At 39.2% G+C, this 20271-nt stretch overlaps 1 protein-coding gene across 2 annotated transcripts; it reads right to left on the reverse strand.

The window, feature by feature from the left end:
• Positions 1–934: 934 nt before the first annotated feature.
• Positions 935–20193, reverse strand: HPS5 (HPS5 biogenesis of lysosomal organelles complex 2 subunit 2). Of its 2 annotated transcripts, XM_085224258.1 has the most exons (22): positions 19927–20193; positions 19414–19524; positions 18446–18510; positions 17669–17861; positions 16382–16515; positions 14866–15081; positions 14523–14594; positions 14345–14433; positions 13429–13607; positions 13052–13210; positions 11741–11900; positions 9645–9768; positions 7835–7981; positions 7009–7083; positions 5873–6474; positions 4780–4903; positions 4428–4583; positions 3857–3976; positions 3410–3523; positions 2978–3084; positions 2226–2514; positions 935–1804 (listed from the first exon to the last, which is right to left on the reverse strand). In XM_085224258.1, the coding sequence occupies exons 1-22, from the start codon at positions 20056–20058 to the stop codon at positions 1744–1746; spliced, it is 3429 nt and encodes a 1142-aa protein (XP_085080384.1). In that variant the 5' UTR covers positions 20059–20193; the 3' UTR covers positions 935–1743. The 2 variants fall into 2 exon arrangements, 1 of the variants encoding a protein (XP_085080384.1); XR_014883408.1 differs by lacking the exons at positions 935–1804; positions 2226–2514 and having other exon boundaries at positions 3265–3523.
• Positions 20194–20271: the final 78 nt, after the last annotated feature.

The raw sequence follows: 20271 nt of genomic DNA on the forward strand, positions 1-20271 counted from the left end.
AAAGTTATGATTTATTAAAAAAAAAAAAAAAAAAGAAAAGGAAAAAAAAGCTACACTCCAGCCCTCACCAGTATTTACTCAAGTGTACAAAAACCTCACAGAAGCAAGAAAGAGATTATGTATACAATGTACACAGAATAAAGCAAAGCCGTTAAGTCCAGAAATATTACTTAACAATGAATTCATTGTTATGAATTCAGCAAAATTCCACGTTAAGGGCAGCAACAGCACTCAGGTGAAGATATGACGCACTGCAAGAAACAGTTAAGCCACTGAGGTAGCAGCACATTCACTTGGCAGGTAGGAGAACAGGCACAGACATTATCTATTTAACCTCCCTACGCTGCAAGTGCCTGGGTTCTATTCCAGCAGTCTTACTATAGTGTAACATGAGGGTGTGGTGTGTTTCTGACAGAAGGATTTGGGCTGTTTCCAACATCAAAACATAGAACTGAAAACTTTATAACTTTTCTTTTTCAGCAATGCCTTTTCTCTTCAAGAACGTTATTAAGAGATGAAAGCCTGCTACTAATTCTCTATCTGTAGCTTCATATCCTTTTTAGTGAAATAACAAACTCCTCACAGTAGTCTTTCCTGCAACTGAGATGAAAAAGTCAGACTGTCTGAAAGCTGTGTTACTACAGTCCTATCTTGATGACAATAAAAGCATTATTTCCCAACAGTATAAGCACTGCAAATATACATAAGATTATTCCTAGATCTTCATAAATATTTTGAAATCATTTATTGACGTTATGTTGATGTTGAAGGATGAAGGATGTTGAAGGATTAGAACTTAGTTCTAATGCATGCATTAATTTATTGTTTAACTGTCCTTTGCAAACATCAACTGCTGACTAGGCACTGCAACCTTCTGCTAAAAGAGTGAGAATGTGATAGAGAGAAGGGCCAAAACCAGTGACCTACACCAAGATCTGTTCAAACATGTATTTAGTGCAGAAACCATGTTCATACAAACCATAGTTCCGTAGATGTGAAATTAAACCCATGATTTTATAAGCCTTCATATTCATATTCTAGCTGATATTCAGAAAGACTTCCTGCTTGCTGGCATCAATTGAACAATACTCTAAATGTTCAGGGCTGTTTCTTTTCTTTTTTTTAAGGGTTAATGTAAGGTGAGGTCTTGCTTTCTAAAGGTCAAAATGCACTGGGGAAAAATGTTGTCCTGAGTTTTATTGAAATAGCACAGCTGAAACCTACAGACATATTTTGCAAACAGTTGTGGGCAATTTAGAAATATCTTACAGTTCAACAGTGAATTAATTTAAGTGCTATCAATCAGTACTATTATCCATTCTGAAAAATATCAACACAATTTACAGGAAAATAAAAAATGACATGCTTAGATATTTCTTAGGAACAGCTTCTCATGTTTGCAAACAAACAACAAAATAGTTTTATACATCAGAACCTGATTTTGGGGGATTCATAATCTTAACACTAAAGTTGTACAGACTCAGAAAATAAATTTTCATCTCAGAAATACACCAGCTCAATTTTGAAATAGACACTGGATTGTTTTAAGTTCTAGAGTGCAAAATTAATCTCCAAAGGAATAAGGAAGAACTGTGAATGGCTTCCAGTCAGAAACCTGCCAGATGGACACTGGCTCAATACAATCAAATCTTTTGAGAGAAGCTCACTTCTTTAAGAGCCTGTGAGTTTCAGAGGCACTTTAACATACAATCTCTACAGTTCCCAAAGCTTTCCCAGCCATCTCTATGCTTGCTGAGACCACAAGAATCGGTCACACTTGTCCAACATGGACAGAATCAGGGCTCTGCAATAAAAGCAAAGGAAAAGTTAAACAGTATAAAAAAAGCTAACAACAGAAAGAACAAGACTTCTGCTTTTTAAAACAAAGTTTATCAGAAATGCGATTACATTTCAGAGGTGATAGCAACATGCATGCCTTCTTTGAAGGCAAGCAGCAGGGCTCAGCAAGACAGACATCTTCAGAGAATCTTCCTCATGTATATCTAGTTTCTTACTTCCCCTCTTCTCCCCCCTTTTAAGGTGCCTATAGTGCACAACACACAGTTCTTAAGAGTAAAAACTTTCAGCTGAGTTTAAAAGTCAAGAATTCAATACAAGAGTGAAGTTTTTTTTTTTAATCTTTTTGTTAACTACAAAGTTTAAAGCACGAAGATCTAAAATAAATGGTGTGCATACACAGATCTTCCACTGATGCATCATCTTACCTTTGCCTTTTCTCAGCAATTTTCAGTATCTCACAGACACCAGTAAATCTTTCAGATGATTCTAGCATCAAGCCACACTCTTGTAGTAGAGGCAAGGCACGATTTGGGCCAATGGCCTTGGCTAATAAGAGAGCCACGTTTTCCACAGTGATGCAATTTGGCCAGCTAGGGCTACCATTGCTGCTGACAGCTTCCCCATTCTGTGGGCCATCGTTGTGGAAAGCACTGCTGTGATTTTGTGCAAGATGCAGAAGAAACTTCCATTCTTCTGTGGTCTCTGGAATCGAACCTAGATGCAAAATGAGTTTGTTACATTACTTGCAAAGCACAGTTTGTTACAAGCCTACTGTTTTAAACATGACTGTACTTTAAAAGAACGTAAGCTATTCTGTTCTCCCTTTGGAGACGTATGAAAATCAGCATTATAAGTAAAGAAATCTCGTACAGAAGGGTACTGCCTTGTTGACTGACTGTGTAAAAATTCAGTGCTGAATTACATGCTAAGTTTTGCAATGCTTCACTATTTAAGTTTTTTTTTGAGTCAAAAAGCAAATAATTGTTTTGTCCATCTTTAACAGCATAACAGCCATTTATGTTTTTCAAATATGCTGCAGTACACTCAGCTAGTGGAACTGTTTCCAAAACACTTATTAAAAAAAAACAAAAAACAGTTGTGACAAACTTAATCAGTAAAGACTAAGGGCAGATGCAATATCGCAGAAAAACATTCATACTGCTTAAGGTTCACTAACCATCTTCTTCATTCAACAGGCTCAAATCATCCAAATGAGCAATATTAGTAAAGGCTTCTATTCTTCTATCCAGCTCCAGGCAGAGAAAAAGATATCCGGGCCAAAATCTTAAATAGGAGAATAAAGATTTCCAGGAATCAAATATTCAGTCTGAACTGCAGTCAACAATAGTAAAGCATTCACCTAAAACATCAGCCAAGATGGAAGCAACTGAATTTCCTGAATGCTAGCAGCAATACTACCCACTGCAGCATACACAGGCAATACCAACTATCCAAAATGGGTACCTGGTGCATCAATTTGGACTCTTAAAACTCATCCTCAAAAGAGGAAACATTGTTCAATCAAATGTGTTTGTGGAAGGAGCAGTCAGGTGGTTTTCATTTGTATCTTTTCAGGGTCAGAGTATAACTATGGAGTTTCTTGTCTCACCCATGTGATTTACAAACATCAGCCATCTTCTCTTTTGTAACAAAATCAGCTGGGAGTTTAATCAGAAGCAGAATGAGTTGGCTGTATCCCCACGTAAACAAATGCGACCGTGGCCTGGAAGATAAGAAAATCTGTTTATATGCATTAATGTTTTCTTCAAAAACTTCTGTTTTCTTTGTAAGAAAATCAGATGTATCACATCATGTATCACATGAGAGAAGGGAAACAAATGAGACACAGTGTCTCACTGTGTTTCAGTAAGAGCAGTCATTCTGCAAAGCATTATGGACAACGTTATTTAATCCTTTAGTTGCTTCTGCTCAACTCTGCAATATGCAAAATGCCCCAAGGATTTACTGACATCCTAACTTTCATATAAAACTTAAGCCAAAAGCCCAGAGACCAGTTTTCTGCTGCACTCAGAACCCTGGGCAAATCCTAATTTACCTGGGATTTCCTTCTGCATCTACAGTGTTTGCTCTTTGTGGTGCATCGTGAGAAACCGCCAAGCACAACCAATCCAGTCGTACTGATTCTGGCTGCAGAAGAGATCTAAGGAGAGATGACCTAGAAAACAGAGCACGTAGGAAAAATACTATTTTTAAGTACACTGGCCATACAGAGACATGAAAAATTGCATGTGGACAAAAAGACCATGACATGAAATTAAATATGGAAAAATCTACAATGTTTTCTGGTTCTAGGAACTGAGGGGAACCACAGGAAAACAAGCTGATGGGTTACAGGTTGCATTTCCCTTCTCCCCCACACACACTTTTTTCCTCCCTTTTTATACGCTGTCTAGCCTCAGCAGACTGAACTGCAGGCACAGAAACAAAACCATTCTATTCAAAGTGTTATTCATAAAAATTCTGTCAAAATTAGCACCTAAGCTAACAAAACCCAGTTTGAGAAAGCAACTAAATCTGGCAGAATGAATAGACATCTAATGCTTGAGAACATCAGAGATACAGAAATAGTTGAAAACAAACAAAAAACCATTCTGCATTCCCTTTACCTTGTATCCTCTGGCACTGACTTCAAAAGGCTATCTAAATATGCTAAAAAGTGAGCTGGATTATTCCTGCAAAGCTGCTTGATATCAGAAGGCACAATAGAAGGGTAGAACTTGGTCAAGGGTCGAAGAGCTGTTTCTCCAAATTTTTCATAAAGTCTACAGAGAGAGAGAGAGGAGAAAAAAGAACAATTTTCAGTGCCAAACAGTAACATTATTGATTTGCAAAGATCTTTCAAATTCAAGATAGCACTGAAAGGTGATCTTTGTAAAAAGATTCCCAGAATGCTCTACAAAATGTTAAGTGAAAAGCTCTCATTTAAGGGATAAGGGAAAGGAAGACTTAACTACAAACCTTTGAGCATGTGCCAGCAACAGAGGGCTATCATCCCAAGGCCCGAAGTCATGCAGCTGTTTCAGTATTTTCAACATATCTTCATTTTCTATTGCCAAAGTCACTGGACTGTGACACGTTAGCTCTGAAATAAATGAGATGCATGTGTTACAGGCAATGTCTTCTGCCTTAACACACACGCTCCAGTTTGGTCACTGATGTCACAGAAAGCAGAGCTCAACACAAATATGACTCTGATGGAACATGGGTATTAGTCCACAGACAAGTCCCACTGAGGATAAAGTAGGAACGCATCCATCACTTTCACCTTTGGGGCTCTCACAGAAATACAAATATTGAACTAGTTTCCAGGAACCCAGAAGAAGATACCAATCATCAAATGTTATGTTCCTTGACTATTCTCTGCTAGTTCCAAATCAATGCTGAAACTACCTCACTCTTACAAGAAAACACACAAAGAAGCAGCTGAATACAGACAACAGACATTGTTCTGTTTTCCAACATTATCAGGAAGTGTTCATTTAATGAGACTAAAGAATTTTTGCAGAAAAAAGAAGTTTGAAGTGATCACAAGCCATTCACTTGCATAGAACCATTCAGTTTTGTTTCACATTAATGACGTTACTCTACAAGTCAAATCATCAATTGCCAGTGCAAACACTGAAGCCTCATCTCCTTCCTTTTGCCTATTACCGTTTATATTTGATTCCAATTACATTCTTCTGCTTGCTGAAGAATATATACTTGGTTTTAAATAGAGCTGTTCTGAAAGTATATCAGTGTTTAACCAACAAACTCTCCATCTAAATTAAAGGTTCAAAAGTAGTTTCAGCGGAATTGCAAAGAAGGCAGGAACAGTCGCTCCTAGGAGCCAACAGTTTTTAGAATTTGAGGGAAAAAACACGCAACAACCCCAAAACAGAACAAAAACTTCCATCCACCAATCAACCTTCCCCTCCCCTGTATCACACCACAACACAGAAGGAGAATTTGCAGAAACAAATGGATGTATCTTTGAGTGGTTTTCCCCCCTTTTTCCTCCCAAACAAAACCCTGCTCTGAGTTTACTAGTAATAAAGCCTTCATTAGTTACCTTTCAATCCTGTAATGTATGTTTCCCATACATTAGGGCTGCTTGTATACATGGTTATAATACACCGCTTCACTCTTTTTAAATCCAGAAGAAAGAAGTAGTTTTGTATAAATCTACAAGCAAAGGTCCACGAAGCTGCTGGGGGCAGACTTTGATCAGAGCTTTCCTCTGCATCACCATTTCCACACGAAAATACACACAGTTCAAAGCACAGCGTTGTCAACTCAACCAGATCTTTGTGAACATCTGGTTCTAGGTCACATGGAGGAGACACTTGAAAGCAGACATCCAGAAGTCCTTTCAAATCAGCACTATTTTCATGCATGGTTTGGCTTTCACAGCTTTCATCTTTGTTTTCAGTGCAATCTTCCTCTATGCAACCCAGTTCTTTGCCTACCAGGTCTCCACCATTTGGATTTCCTTGCAGGTTTTCCTCCAGGACTTCCCTCTGTTCTTCAGCACGTATAGTCTTGCTCTTCTCAACAGAGGAAGCAGAATGCTCTTTGCTGCCAAATTTTTCTTCCAGAAAGACAAGCCACTCCTGTAAAACCCTTTTCATACACTGTGGTTCTAACAAAACCAGGGGATCCTGGAGTTTGGCTCTGTAGAAGAGAAAGCTGCTAAGTTGCTTGACAGCTGTAAGAGGTCACAAGTGAAATATTATCTGTTTTGTGTAACTCTTAAGTATACTCCAAAACTTGACTTACAGCCAGTTGCTGTTCTTGTGGTTCCAATTGAATCAGATAGAATTTGGGCTAATCACACCATGTATGTTTGATGTTAGCATGTCATTACTACTTCCCCAAGCTTCCTTTTGGAATTGATTTTTGTTTGTTAGTGATGGGGTTTGAGTGTTGTTTTTTGTTGTTCTTCATTTTTTTCCTATGCTTTTTACCATTTTTATTTTTGATTTGCTTGCAGTTAGGATAAAGTTATTTCACTGTTATCCCTTTGTCCTAAGCAAGCTTATAGCATTCTGCTTGGTTTTAAATAGGGGAAACAAATCATTTGCTAAAATAAAAGCATTACAGGTAACATTAGAATACATTTACAACATTATTCTTTCATACCTAATTAAAAAGTCATTTTTCTACTAAAACCCAATGTATCTAGACATTAAATTTTTCTTAGCTTACATAGCTTTTGCTGTTGCATCCTTAAGATCTTTTAGATGATCCTCCTCTGGAAGCTGGTGGTTCTGCAATTCTGATCTAGAAAAACACATTAATTAAAGTCTTAAATGATGTATATATATAATTAACAAGAGGATTTTCCTTAATGTCATCTCTTGACAAATCTAATCTCATGATTAAGAAAATAAAACATTTATTTCTAAAGAAGCTCAATAAGAGTTATCAACATGCTGGACATGAAGAATAACCACAAATAACACGTCTGTGGCCTTTATTATAACTTCTGCTCTAACTTAAGTTGATTTCTTATGATGCTAAATAAAAACACAATTGCGTCACCATATGAAAGTTTGGTGAAATTAGCATATCACCTGAATATGAAACAATGTAGCCCTGTTTTAATTGGACAAACATTAAGTAAGGTAGACATTTTATAGACAGAATTAAAAAAAAAAAAAAAAAAAAGTTTTTCCGGGGCAAAAAAGCATTTAGTCTCTGCTCAGGAAAGAGAGGATATAAAACTGCAGGACTCGTATCCATACCTATGATGGGCATCACAGAACCACTACCTAAGAGTTGCTGAATACACTGCATTCTTGCTCATCACAGCTCTGTGGAGACTGCACCTCCAACATCCAGACTCATTCATAGACTGAATCAGCTTCAAGGTAAGGAATCAGGAGAATCAGTGAAACCCACTGGAGTAATGACAGCAGTTGGAAACATAGCAAGCTCCCCATTCTGCTCAAAAGGTAGGTTTTCTTTAGATTTGCTATCCTCAGAACATCCAGCAAATACAACTGCTAAGAAAATGAGGTTTTGCACTTACTCCTTCTCTTCCTGTGGAGATGCTACCGGATTAACAGACACCTCCTGCTGCTGCTCGTCATCCTTTGCCTCTTGTTTCCCTCTACTATCAGGACTCACATGAAGTGTGCCAATCTTTTCAGTAGTTTTGCGTACGAAGCTGGAAACACTAGAAGTCAGAAGGTCAAACATTTGAAACTGAAAGTTCACACCTGAAAGAATCAAGCAATTTCTTTCTAGACAAACCATAATTTCAGAAATCTTTATAGCCTGAAGAACTCTTGAAAAAGGATCAAAAAATCACTGAGAAACTGCTCAGAATTCATACTTCATTTGCAGTTCCATATTTAAGACTTGGGAGGTTTTGCTGCTTGAGGAAGAGTCATACTAACATTTAGCACTTAGATTTTTGAGGTGCATTTGTATATCAACAAATTGGCTACATTTCACTGTAAGGCTGATAAGTCATCATTAGGAGCTTATGGTCCTCTGGTGGTGAGAAATGGTTTTACAGCACTCAGAGTTAATTTTTCAGATTATAAAGCTCATTAAAAATATCCTTTTCACGCCATCGGTTCCTATCCACTCAGATATGTTAAGAGAAATCTCAACAAGAAAACAGAAATCCAATTATTTGTACCACTGCCACAAAGAAAACCTGGTCACCAAGAGCTGAGAAGAGAACTCAGCCTTTTGCTTTCTGTCTGGCTTAGGACATTAAAAACAAACAAACAAAAAAAACCAACAAGCCAACCCTTTTACTTGCGCACCAGAGAATGTGGCATCTTTTATTATACCAAGGAATAGCTGAAGTTAGACATTCCTGCATAAGAGAGAAAGGCTTCAAACAGAAGACTGGATTTTAAATGTACGTGAAGAATTACAGGGAAACTGTAAAATATGATAGTGCTTAAATCATGAACAGAATATAGCCGGTACTTGAAAATTCAGTTCTAAATATTATCAGTAATTGCTCGTGCTTGATCTCTTAAGAACTGCTCATGGTTTTGAGAGAATTCAAAGCAGTGCACATACATCCGAAAGTTATTCTGAGATCTTCTTACTACTGATATCAGATACAGTCTTTTGTTGAAGAATATAAATCACGTATCTAGTAATCAAGGGAGAGGTATGCAATTTGTCAGCCCATCATTATGGACCAGAAGCATTTTGAGTAAGAAACATACACATCTGAAAATAATTATTTAAGTTCTGTATTTAACACCATCTGCTTTCCATTTTATTACGAGTTTTAGAAGCAAATTGATTCCTACACAAAACAGACACAGTATAAGCTGTGGTAGTATAAGCTGCCATTATTCCATGAACGCTTGGGAAATTAACTAGATTTACTGAAAGGTGCCTATGTGAGGAGAGGAAGGCTACAGTATATTTTGCAAGTGTGTTCTGACAATATCTAGCATCAATTACAAATTTTAACTTCCGCCCACAACAGCCTAGAAGAAGCCTTTTCTGATTCTTCAGAAATACAAGTACCAGCAAAGCTGAATTTCAAAGCAGCATTTAGTAAATTTGTTTCAAGTGCAATCCACAAGCACAGTTTACAAGACAATGTTAAACACTCTTAAACATTTAAAAGTCTAAAGGTCAAAATCTTAGCTCCACTGAAGTTTACAGCAGTTCTTCACAAATTAAAGCTTTCTTCTTGACACCAATTAAGTAGCTTAGCAAATTGGACTGCATCTCAAGCCTTTCATATCAGATGCTACAATTTACAGAACAGAATATGAACTATACCAGACAATGTTACAAATTCAAAGGACAGAAAAGGGAAAGATGTAATGGATGAGTGAACTTCCTGCAAGTTTTACCTTTCTTTGACAGCTTGGAGAGAGACGAGAGGAGATGGGGAACGAAATGATAAAGGAATACTGAATGGGAGAAATGTTTCACTCCGGTCAGCCTCAATCGTCACAGATGCATGAGATGCATTGTCTAACAAATGGAATTGAAACAAGGAAACATGAAACAGAGGCCTGGCAAAAAATGAAACAGTGAAACAAACACAAGTCTCTACTTCCTTACTAGATAAATTACATAAGATACTGTCACACTTTTTAGTGTTTCATGTTGAGGATTCCAAGGAGACAAAAATGCTATGTGATCTCAACAAATGTTTTATTACTGACTTTGAACCTTTCAGGTCTGCTTTGTTAATGGTCTTTTGGCTCTACAGCAAGGCAAGCGATTATGTCAACTGCTTGAAAACTACTGCCACAAAAAATAGGCTTACAGTTCATTTAGAGGACAAAAAACTTGATTTAATACACCAGTAGTTATTTAAGCAGTTAGGAAAATTGTGACATGTATCTACTCATATTGTCCTATTTCCTAAAAGCTAAATAAGGAATGAACATCAACGCCATGAACCACGGCTATGGTATAAATCACTCTTCTATTTGAAGGGATTTCAATACATAACTAAAGACTCTGACTTTTGATCAGAATCACAGGAAATACAGAACCACTGATCATTTCCCTTTCACTCTTATACACCTACTGGTATCTACAATGTGCTTTGATTAGTCATTTCCTGTTATAAACAAGCTGCACATTTAAGTGATTAAAATGAAGAAAAAAGAACACTTTTGCAACAGTCAGAACTACCTGCACTCTTGAGAAAAAAAGATGCTATACTGTTACAGAAATTCCATTAGAATTCACAACCTTTCTAAGTAGTGCCTAAAGATCGTAACTGATTGTGCCTAAAAGGCCACTTTGTTCATCATGCAAGTCAATAATCTAAAAGCTTATGATATTTTACGTAAATGTGACCAGGGAAACCAGCATCACTGCAGCAAGAGAACAGAGTTATTCATTAAGTCCGCTTCCCTTAAATACCAAATGAGGGACATATACTTCAAGAAGCATCTAGAACCTTTATATCCTGAAATAATCAGTAAATTTGCTATCACTTGTTGAACACACAGAATAATTTTTACTCCTAATGTTCAAAAACTACAACTCTTCATTTTAGAGTTTTAACATTAGAAACGATGGGTTTCCTGCATATTTTCTCACTTCTCATTTTCATGGTGATGAAAGTTAAGAAGGCCAACGTAAACCTAAAAGCTACAAACATCAGGTAATCCAGTCAGTAGGACTACATTACTGACAAACAGAGATGTAAAAAGCCCTATTTCCTCTGTAGCCACCATGGTTTTTTCCCCAGCAAAGCACTTAAATTGTCTCCCTTCTCGAACAACAACTCTGCAAACAGCTAAGGGCAGACTTTTTACTGGAATGCCTCCCTTGAAGAGAGCATACATTGTCTCACTTGACCTTTCATTCAGGGACAGATACTTGGTAAGAAATGAAAAGAAGCTCCTGAATGGTCTAAATGTTAGTTATTAACTATTATATCATTCCCATAATAACATACAGGTATCTAACAGGCAATCCCTCTTACAAATTAAATCCTGCAAGAAAGCTAAGAACATTCCTCTCCTAAGCCTACAGCTAACTCTGAAGAAAGAAACCCAGAGACAAGATTAACAAACTATTTCCTGGAGCTGAAATTACTGGAAAGATAGGGACAGAAAACAGATCTCATCCGAAACTCAATCAACACCTTTATTGCCAGCTATGATAATCTCAGCATTTATGCTGAATTGCACACAGAGGTGGAAAAAAAAGTGTGAAATTCTAGTCTGGGAAATGCTCTGTGCCTTTTGCTTTCTTTCTCCCTTTTGTTTGCTTTTAAAGTTCTCCATTCTGTGGAGCCAACATTCCAATGTTTCAAGAAAAAGCTTGACTAGAAGGAGGGATGACTGTTCCCACTGATCAAATCAGAAGACTAATGGATGACTTGATAGTGGAAAATAAAAGCATAGAGAAAAACAATCAAATTCTTGTAGAATACATAAGTACTGCGTCTGAAGAACACATTTGCATTAAAAAACATTACCAAGTTCCACCTGCTCATCCTCCTGGTGTGCATGAAATTCTTTAAGTCTCTCATCTTCTGAGAACGTTTGACTGTGGAGAGAACACGAATCATCATCTGACTGACTGCCCCTTCGGCTAATAACACGGTATATTCCAGAGTCCAAGACACTGAAGCTCTCCTGCCAGACAAGAGAAGAGTTGGACATATTTTGAGTTGTACTTCCTCGTTAAACATCCTGCAACAAATTAAAAAAAAACAAACAAACAATCTCTACATACACAACCTCACAGTACTTCATAATTCACTATCTGGGAAACATAGGCAATATCATATTTCTGACATATCCAGGATGGATAAGTAAACACATGCTGCTAAGTGTGTAAGTCCAGAGACTTTATCAAGACGTAAGTGTTGCAATTGCTCTTAGGAAAGTAGGCTGTAGAACAACCAGCATATTTAGTACAAGATTATGAGACAAAGCTATCTTGGCTTTTGTGTCACATATGCAAGAGTCCGTATTCTTTTCACTATTTAACCATGCCCAGGTAGCACAACTAAAGAGCCTCCAACACTGCCTGCTTCCAGGACATACATACATCCTTTGGCTTACATCCAGTGAAATTACATAGACTTTCTCATTTGCTAATGGAAAAACCCCTTTACATTACTGTTTTTCAAGCTTCACTTCTTAAACACTTCGAGTGAAAACAACTCATACAACTCACGTTGTATTAATTATGGAATACGTCCCCTTTCTTGAAAAGCTTCTGAGAAACCAAGTCAATACCAAGCAGCTAAATGTATGAGACAGTGTTAAAAAAAAAAAAAAAAAAAAAAAAAAAACAAGCATATTTCTCTGTAGACCTTTCTGCTTCAGCATCATGGAGTCAGACAGGTGTTTTGTTTTGTTTAAAAAAAAAAAAAAAAAAAAAAAAAAACAACAACCCACACAGAGCTAGGATAGTTCTCAGTATTCACATACACTGCTTTCACCAGAGGAGACTACAGTTACAACTGAGATGACCTTCACTGAAACACTGTAAGACACAAAATTCAGCTGTAGAGAAAACCTTCTTTGTATCAATCTTTGTTCACATCTCAGTCACTAGTCATAAAATAATACAGAAAGAAGTTAGGAATACAAGAGCTTAAAGAAGTTAAGTAGTATTCCATATCTCTCCACACCAGTTAAGTTTAGAAAGTAGCATTATCATGCACAGTAGGTGTGATAAAACTGAAAGCCTCATCTTCAAAGTGAGCAACGAGATGGCTATAAGCCATGAAGATAAGGCTTCTGGGTAACATTTTGAGCACTATCAGTGCACTTACATGAGATGAAATGCTGCTCCTCCTACTGCTGCATGCAGAGTCTAGAGGTTCCAACTTCAAGATGAGTTCTTCCAGATGAGAGATGAGATCCTGCTGGGCTGAAGCATCCAGCTGAGACTTCAGGTGCTCCAACTTTTCGAGAGGCAAATTTTTTCTTGCCTAAAAATACACAGTAAAGCAGAAGCATTATTATTTCTAATGTCTACTTAAAAAAAATCAAAAAGGCACTATATAAACAGGCTCATTTTCATACTAAACACATAACGTCCAGCAGACTTTTAAAAAACTTCAAAAATACGAATTTCAGAACTTAACAGAAGAGAGGGACAGGAAACAGAGTGGAGTTACACTGCATACTTCGAGAGGTATTTACTCACCCTGCAGGAAATAACTGAATTTTGGAAGAGACAACAGACCCTCGCAGCAAGAGTCCAGAACCCTCTTCTCATCAGGCGCTCTATGCAGCGGTCCACCAGCAGAAGGGAAAAGCGTGCAACTTTTCCATTTGTATGCAGACAAAACAACTCATTCTTGTGAACTGCTATGTCCTGAATATCTGAAAAAACAGATGCACAAAAAGCATCTAAGAGTCTGAAACCGCCAGCCAGGATTCCTTTTTATTCGTGAAGGAAGCTGAAAACTTATTTCCCACCTGAGCGTAACACACCGCAGCACAAGTGGTGTGAGGAGCTAACACTAAAGAGTGCTACACTAGCATTTCACAGCTATAAAGCACAAATACCAAAACTTTCCTGAGCTGCATTTCTAGAAGGGAGCTGGAAAGGCTGGACTCTACTTAGGTTTTTTTTTTTTTTTTTTTTTTAAACCTCTGAAGAAGGATAAAAAACTAAATCAAGGCAGAACAAGCACACAAGAGAAATGCACCATCATCAGCTTTGAAAAAAAGAAAAACATTTGCTAGGAGAAGGAACATTCTGACCTTTCTGCAGATTACCCTCCTCCACAGGAGGCCTAAAAATAAACAGAAATGAGGAAGAACTACTGCAGATGTGGCTATTACCTTGTAGCATTTGATTACTGTGCTATAAGATAAGCCTACACCAGGTTCTGGTCCTCCTAAGTATGGAGGGAAGGGTTGGCTGGAAGGGGTAGGGAAAAGGTTACTATTCAAGGATATAGCTGACAGATGACAAGAAAATGAGTTTTCTAATAAACATTCTGCAATCCAGGTGCAGAAACAGAACTCGAAAAGGTTCTGTGTTAGACAAGGACTTCAGAAGTGACAAATGTAAGAGACAATATTAAGACTTAACTAAGATTCTTAAAGTTTACCTTTTACTTCACTCCACAGCAAGACTTGAACACTTTGGGGAATAAAAATATAAATGCCTCTTTCTGTCCAGGTCAACACATAATGCTCACTGCAAGCAAAGCAGATGTTACTCAGCCAGAAGTTAACTGTGGTAGTAAACTACTTTATCAACAGGAAGCTGTGCTGAAAAATACTCACGTCAAATATAGCAGCTTGGAGAAAGACAAAGATTGTGCAGAGCAGATGGAACTAGTATAATGAGGATCTGTCCTATAAAGAAAAATTGTGTGTTACAAGGCCTAACTACAACAGCACCACATTCATAACGTAGCCTCAGCTCTTTAAACCCAAAGCTGGCTTAAACTGTTGCAGTGACACAGACACCTACAGAACCAAGGCTTTGGAATTTTTAATTTAGTAATCAACTTCCATTATTACAGGAGGACGTAGTAATACAGCAGCTAGGATTAACATTTGAATTCATTGGGAGTTCTCAGGGAGCCCAGAAGCTGCTTTATCACCAACAACACATGCACATTACCTGAGAGTAACAACGGGGAGAGGAGGAGATGAGAGCAGCTGCTTGAACTGATGCGTGCTCTGCACTTCCCCATCAAAGTTCACCTCCCACATCCTCGAGCCAGGCCGGGCACAGTATATTAATGGCTGCTGATTCCCACTGTTTTTTCCAGCAGGGAAGAAACACGCTCCAAATTCTCCATCTCTCTCTTTGTTACCAATTTTCCAAAACTTCTCTCTTTTGGAGAAAATACATTTGGTTAAGGCTGCATTAATAAAGGCTCTTATTAATCTCATCTTACTTTTCAAAAATAAAAGAGTGAAAAATTAATTACTGTTATGGTTTTTTTTTTTGTTTTGTTTTGTTTTGTTTTTTTTAATTCTGCAATGAATGCAATGAAGTCTGCATGAAATTTATAAAAGACCAGGTGCACAAATACTTATTAATTTATAGCAATGCTCAGATCATGAGCCTCTTTTTCTTCTGCAAATGCTGAAGACAACTTCTGTGGTCAATCCATTTGAATTTAATCATAGCAACCAGGGGAGGTTCCTGTTAATGGCAGAAAGCAAATGCAGCTCTGAGAAAGGCAAGAGGGAGGATCTGTGGAACCAGCCAGACAACTTCAGCTAGATCCCTGGGAAGGCAATGTTGCAAATGATCCCAGAAATCACTTCCAAGCATGGGAAAGATAAGAAGCAGATTACAAATAGTAAGCACAGACTTATGAAAGGAAAATTCACGCTAACAGCCTTTTGCAAAAGAATGACTGCCTTGTTACATTAGGGGAAAGCCGGTGCGTATCCTGACCTCAGGAAGGCTTCTGACACTGATTCCCACAGCATCTTCACAGAGAAGCCAAGGAAGCATAAGCTAGATAAACAGCACCAGCTGGCTGCAGAGCAGCTTTCTAGGGAAGGATGTGTGGTCATGATGGATAAACTAAGCACAAGCCAGCAATGCTCAGCACTGCTCAAACATATCTGGGGTGTTGGGGTCAGGTCTGAGCTCCCCAGTACAAGAGAGCCATGGACATACTGGAGCAAGTCCAGTGAAGGGCTACAAAGATGATGATGGCATTACAGCACCCACCACATGAGAAGAGGTTGAGAGCTGGGCCTGCTCAGCCTGGAACAGGAAAGCTGATGGAGACATGCACATCTTATCTGATCTTATCTATGTGTATAAGTACCCCATGGGGGGGGGTAAATCAGAGCCAGGCTGTTCTCAGTGGTGCCCAGACAGCACACAAGAGGAAACAGGCACAGACTAAAATACAGTAAATGCCATTTCAACATAAGAAAAAGCTCTGATGAGAAAGGCGAACCGTGAGCAAAGGCTGCCCTGAAAACTTGTAGAGCCTCCACTCCTGAAGATGTTCAAAACCTCATGAGACACAGTCTCATGCAATCTGTTCTACTAAACTGTGCTTGAAGCAGGGAAGTGAAAGTAAATAATCTCCAGAACTTCCTCCCAGCTGTAGCAATTCTGCATGACTCTGGAGATTTTAATATTTTACAAAGAAAACATAACTTGCCTCTCAGTATCACATAAATAAGTGCGTGTAAGTGAAGATATGAGCAATCTTCCATCCAAATAATCCAGCTGAACAACCCGAGAATCTACAGTGGTTATAATCTGAACAGGAAACATCACAAAAGTAGCAGCAGCCTGTGATTAAAAACAAAAAGAAAAAAAAAAAGAAAAAACAACAGATTGAGCATCAGTTTAGTGTAAAGAGGTTAAAATTGCAAAATTCAGAAAAGGCTCATGAACAGAAAGCACAAGACAAAGTGAGTCAGTGCAGTTCCTCTCTTCTCTCCCTTTAGGGTACAAGGTTCTATTGCTCAGAGATACCTAAGTTCAAATTATCCTCTTCCCAAGATCATTACTGAAGTCTTAAGAAAAAAAGACCATCTTATCCCATTGCATCCTGATATTTCTTGATAAAAAGAGCATGGCTTTTGTAACACTAAGAGGGTGCTTTATTCCTATGTAAGCTTTCTGCACTTGTTAATTGTCTCAATTCTGCTCACGGGTACTTTAACAGTCTTAAGAGACATCTAAGGGATTACTGAATGCAAAAAAAACAAAAACAAACAACTTGCATCAGATTTTGGTGGTTTATATCAGCACACACACTTTTTTTTGTTTTTTTTAAATTACCCTGCATCAAACTATCCAAATGCTCTATGTTATAGAAGTCTCCCAGTTTCCATGGGTGGCAGAACAAAGTCATAGACAGTGTTCTCATTCATAAGAAATTACTGGGAATTGCTCTCCCATTTTCTAGTGAACTGCCTCCATATCTGACAGCTACATGCTGTCATCTGTTTGGAATGCATAGATTTCTTAATCTGAACAAACTGCATTACACTTGAGACTCAGCAGTCTTAATAGGCACAACAATACATTGCTCTATCCTACCTGAAGGGAATTCTACAAGACCATGGCTCTACCTTGATCATAGCAAACTCATTTCAGACACACGGTGGATTTGCTCAAATCACTGAAGTCTGGACAAACTTAGGTCAGAACCTCTTCACACAAAGCCTGCTGGAAGCCACTGTTTCTTTCCATTGCTAAATCACACAGTTTTTAATGCTCTAGATTCAAAATCATTTTCTGTTGAGTTACTAAATTGGCTAAAGCGAGGGCAGCAGATTTACAAGTCATCACTTCTACTGTTATCTTATGAGACTGTTTTTCATACCAGCAGACAAAACTACTACAAGTTTTCCTCAGTTCTATATCACTTAAACAAAGAAACTGACCCACCTCCTCAGGAACCTCTCAATCTCCAAGAAAGTAAGCAATATTTTACCTTCCCTTGTTTGGATGTGTTAATTTTGATGGCTGATACTTTCCCTACATGATCTCCTATGAAAACACGGAGGGCAGCTGTATCCCAACACAGAGCTGTAACTTTTCTGCCCTTATGTTCAGAGGAAACGTAAATCCGTTCTGGCTTCCCACGACGTTCCTGATTCAGCTCCCACACTACCACAAGACCCTGGCTGTAAAATTTAAAAGAAAACACAAGTTGAGAATAAATCTTGTAGAGGCATTCAGCATTTTATCAGTGATAAAAATGTCTTATACCAAATAAATGAGAAACCTATACAAGAAGTCCCCCTTAGAGCTGGCTGCATTAAAGACTGCATGCTCTCAAGAAGTGAAATGTGCTTTCTTGTGCTACCCAGCAGCAGCAGCTCTGGTTGGTTCCTCTTACACTGACTGGTATTACCAACAAGGATGCTAAGCTTGAGGAAAAGTGTGTATTCACGTTTTAAACAACGTAAATGGTATCAGCTACAAATTTCACTGTGACAAGTCAATGAAGATCTGAGTCCATTCAACCTTGGAAGAAAGAAGAATGTTTATCATCATAGCTTTACGTGTATTAGCTCTCAAATAGGTATTCTGTTACAGAAGTACGATTTCTTCTTAAAATAATTACTCTTGACATTTATTCTCTTGAGGTATCTACCAGATAGTTTCCTACCTTGCCCCCTCTCCCTTCAAGTTCTCAATAGACAATAATCTGAAATTTAGAAGTAACTTCACAACACTGAGCCAGGTTTGTAAGTATATCGCTCACCTGGTGGCAACAGCAACATAGTCTTCATCGTGTAGACAACATGCAACTCGGGAAATGGCACCCTCCTGAAAGCAAATATAGCAGTGAGCGCAAATAAGAGATGTTCTTGTACTACCTCCACAAGGCCACAACTTTTATCTCAGTGAAATAATGCAGAATAATGCAATTAAAGCCAACAGCTGCTACTGCTCTGGTGTGGTGCAGGTGCTTTCGTTTGTTTGGATTTTGTCTGCACACAGCGAGCTTTCTCTAAAACCAACCATATATCATCCTCCAATGTGGAAACTTAAAAGCAGTCCCCCATATTTGTACCTACAGGCATTGCTTTGCCAGAATTAAGCAAGATGTTCTTAATCTTAAAAGATGGCTGCATCCATGTTACAGAGGGGGCAACAGTAGCTTCCAGAAAACAGAATCCAGATGTAGAAACAATCCCCCTTTCTTGACTTTCTTTTCAGGAAGAAAGAAAAAAAAAAAAAGTACACTAGCTTGCTTTTTCTTTACTTAGCCAGACAGTTAACATTTTGGTACCCAGACATCAAAGTTATCTATGTGTCAGCTGCTCTGATATCACACTGAAGGGTTTCTGTCTGACTCTTATATATTCAGATGACTTTGAGGCTGCTGTTAACTGGAAAGAGACCTAGTCAGCCCCGCAAACCACCTCTTTCAAACCCCACGCAAACCATTACACCGCACACTATGCCAACACCTCAGCACCACAGCCTTTTTCACAATGCAACCTATAAAATCTCACCTCATTTAGACAGCTCAGCAAGCTGAAAGCACACCTCCCCCAGGCCTGTTTCCCCAGGTTGATTTGGTGCAGAATGTTACAGCATCTCAGTATCACAGAATGGCCAGGGTTGGAAGGGACCTCAAGGATCATGAATCTCCAACCCCCTGCCACATGCAGGGCCACCAACCTCCACATTCAGTACCAGACCAGGCTGCCCAGGGCCCCATACCTTATGGGTAAGGAAGAGTCTCTGCTTCCAACCATCCTTCTGGATAAGGTTCAGCCCTCCTCCTGAGGTGCCGAGAGCCAACCACTTCCTTGACACAGTGATGCACGTGCACTGCAAGAGAAAAGGCCACAATACAGAACCTGAGCAACAGCTACAAGAGACACCTTTTGTTCCTGTTATACTTCTATTTTTAGAGTCCACCACTTGCCAACTTTGCATGCTGCTCGTGGAACGCTGTCTGCACAGCCAACAAGGAATTAAAACGGGGTTCTTAGAGATTGAACGGAACTGCAAAAGACAGGACCGAGCCGAATACATGTTTTTTGCCCTACGAGGACATGACAAACGCTCGGAGCAGGATTCTGCTTCACTTCCTGATCTCCTGCAGCACCCCGTACAAGGGAACACTCACACACCGAAAGGAATAACGCTTGGAGCTTAATTAAAACAACACCCCACGTAAGGAAACCACGCGAATTAATTAAAACTAAAAGCAAACCGCTCATCACACACCTTCAGCCGAGCGGAGTCCAGCCGCAGCGCAGACAGCAGGGGGTCTAAGCACTCCAGCTCCGCCAGCACGTGGCTATAGGACTCCGGCACGGCTGCGGGCAGTGCCGTGGGTGCGGCCGGCACCGAGGCCATGGTGCGCAGGGTTACGGCCGGGCAAGGTTAGCGCCGGGTGCCCCGCAACCACGCGCCGCCGCACGCCAGCAGCCACCGCTCCACGGCACGTGACCCGCGGAGGGGGCGGGGCGAGCCGCTCGGGGCCTCCGCCCGCTGCGTCACGCCGGGCGCGCGGCAGGAAGCTGCGTCACGCGCGCCCGCCTGGCCCGACCACGTGACGCTGACGCGCGG

This window comes from Meleagris gallopavo, chromosome 5, assembly GCF_905368555.1.
Source record: "Meleagris gallopavo chromosome 5, MGAL_WU_HG_1.1, whole genome shotgun sequence".
NCBI lineage: Eukaryota > Metazoa > Chordata > Aves > Galliformes > Phasianidae > Meleagris > Meleagris gallopavo.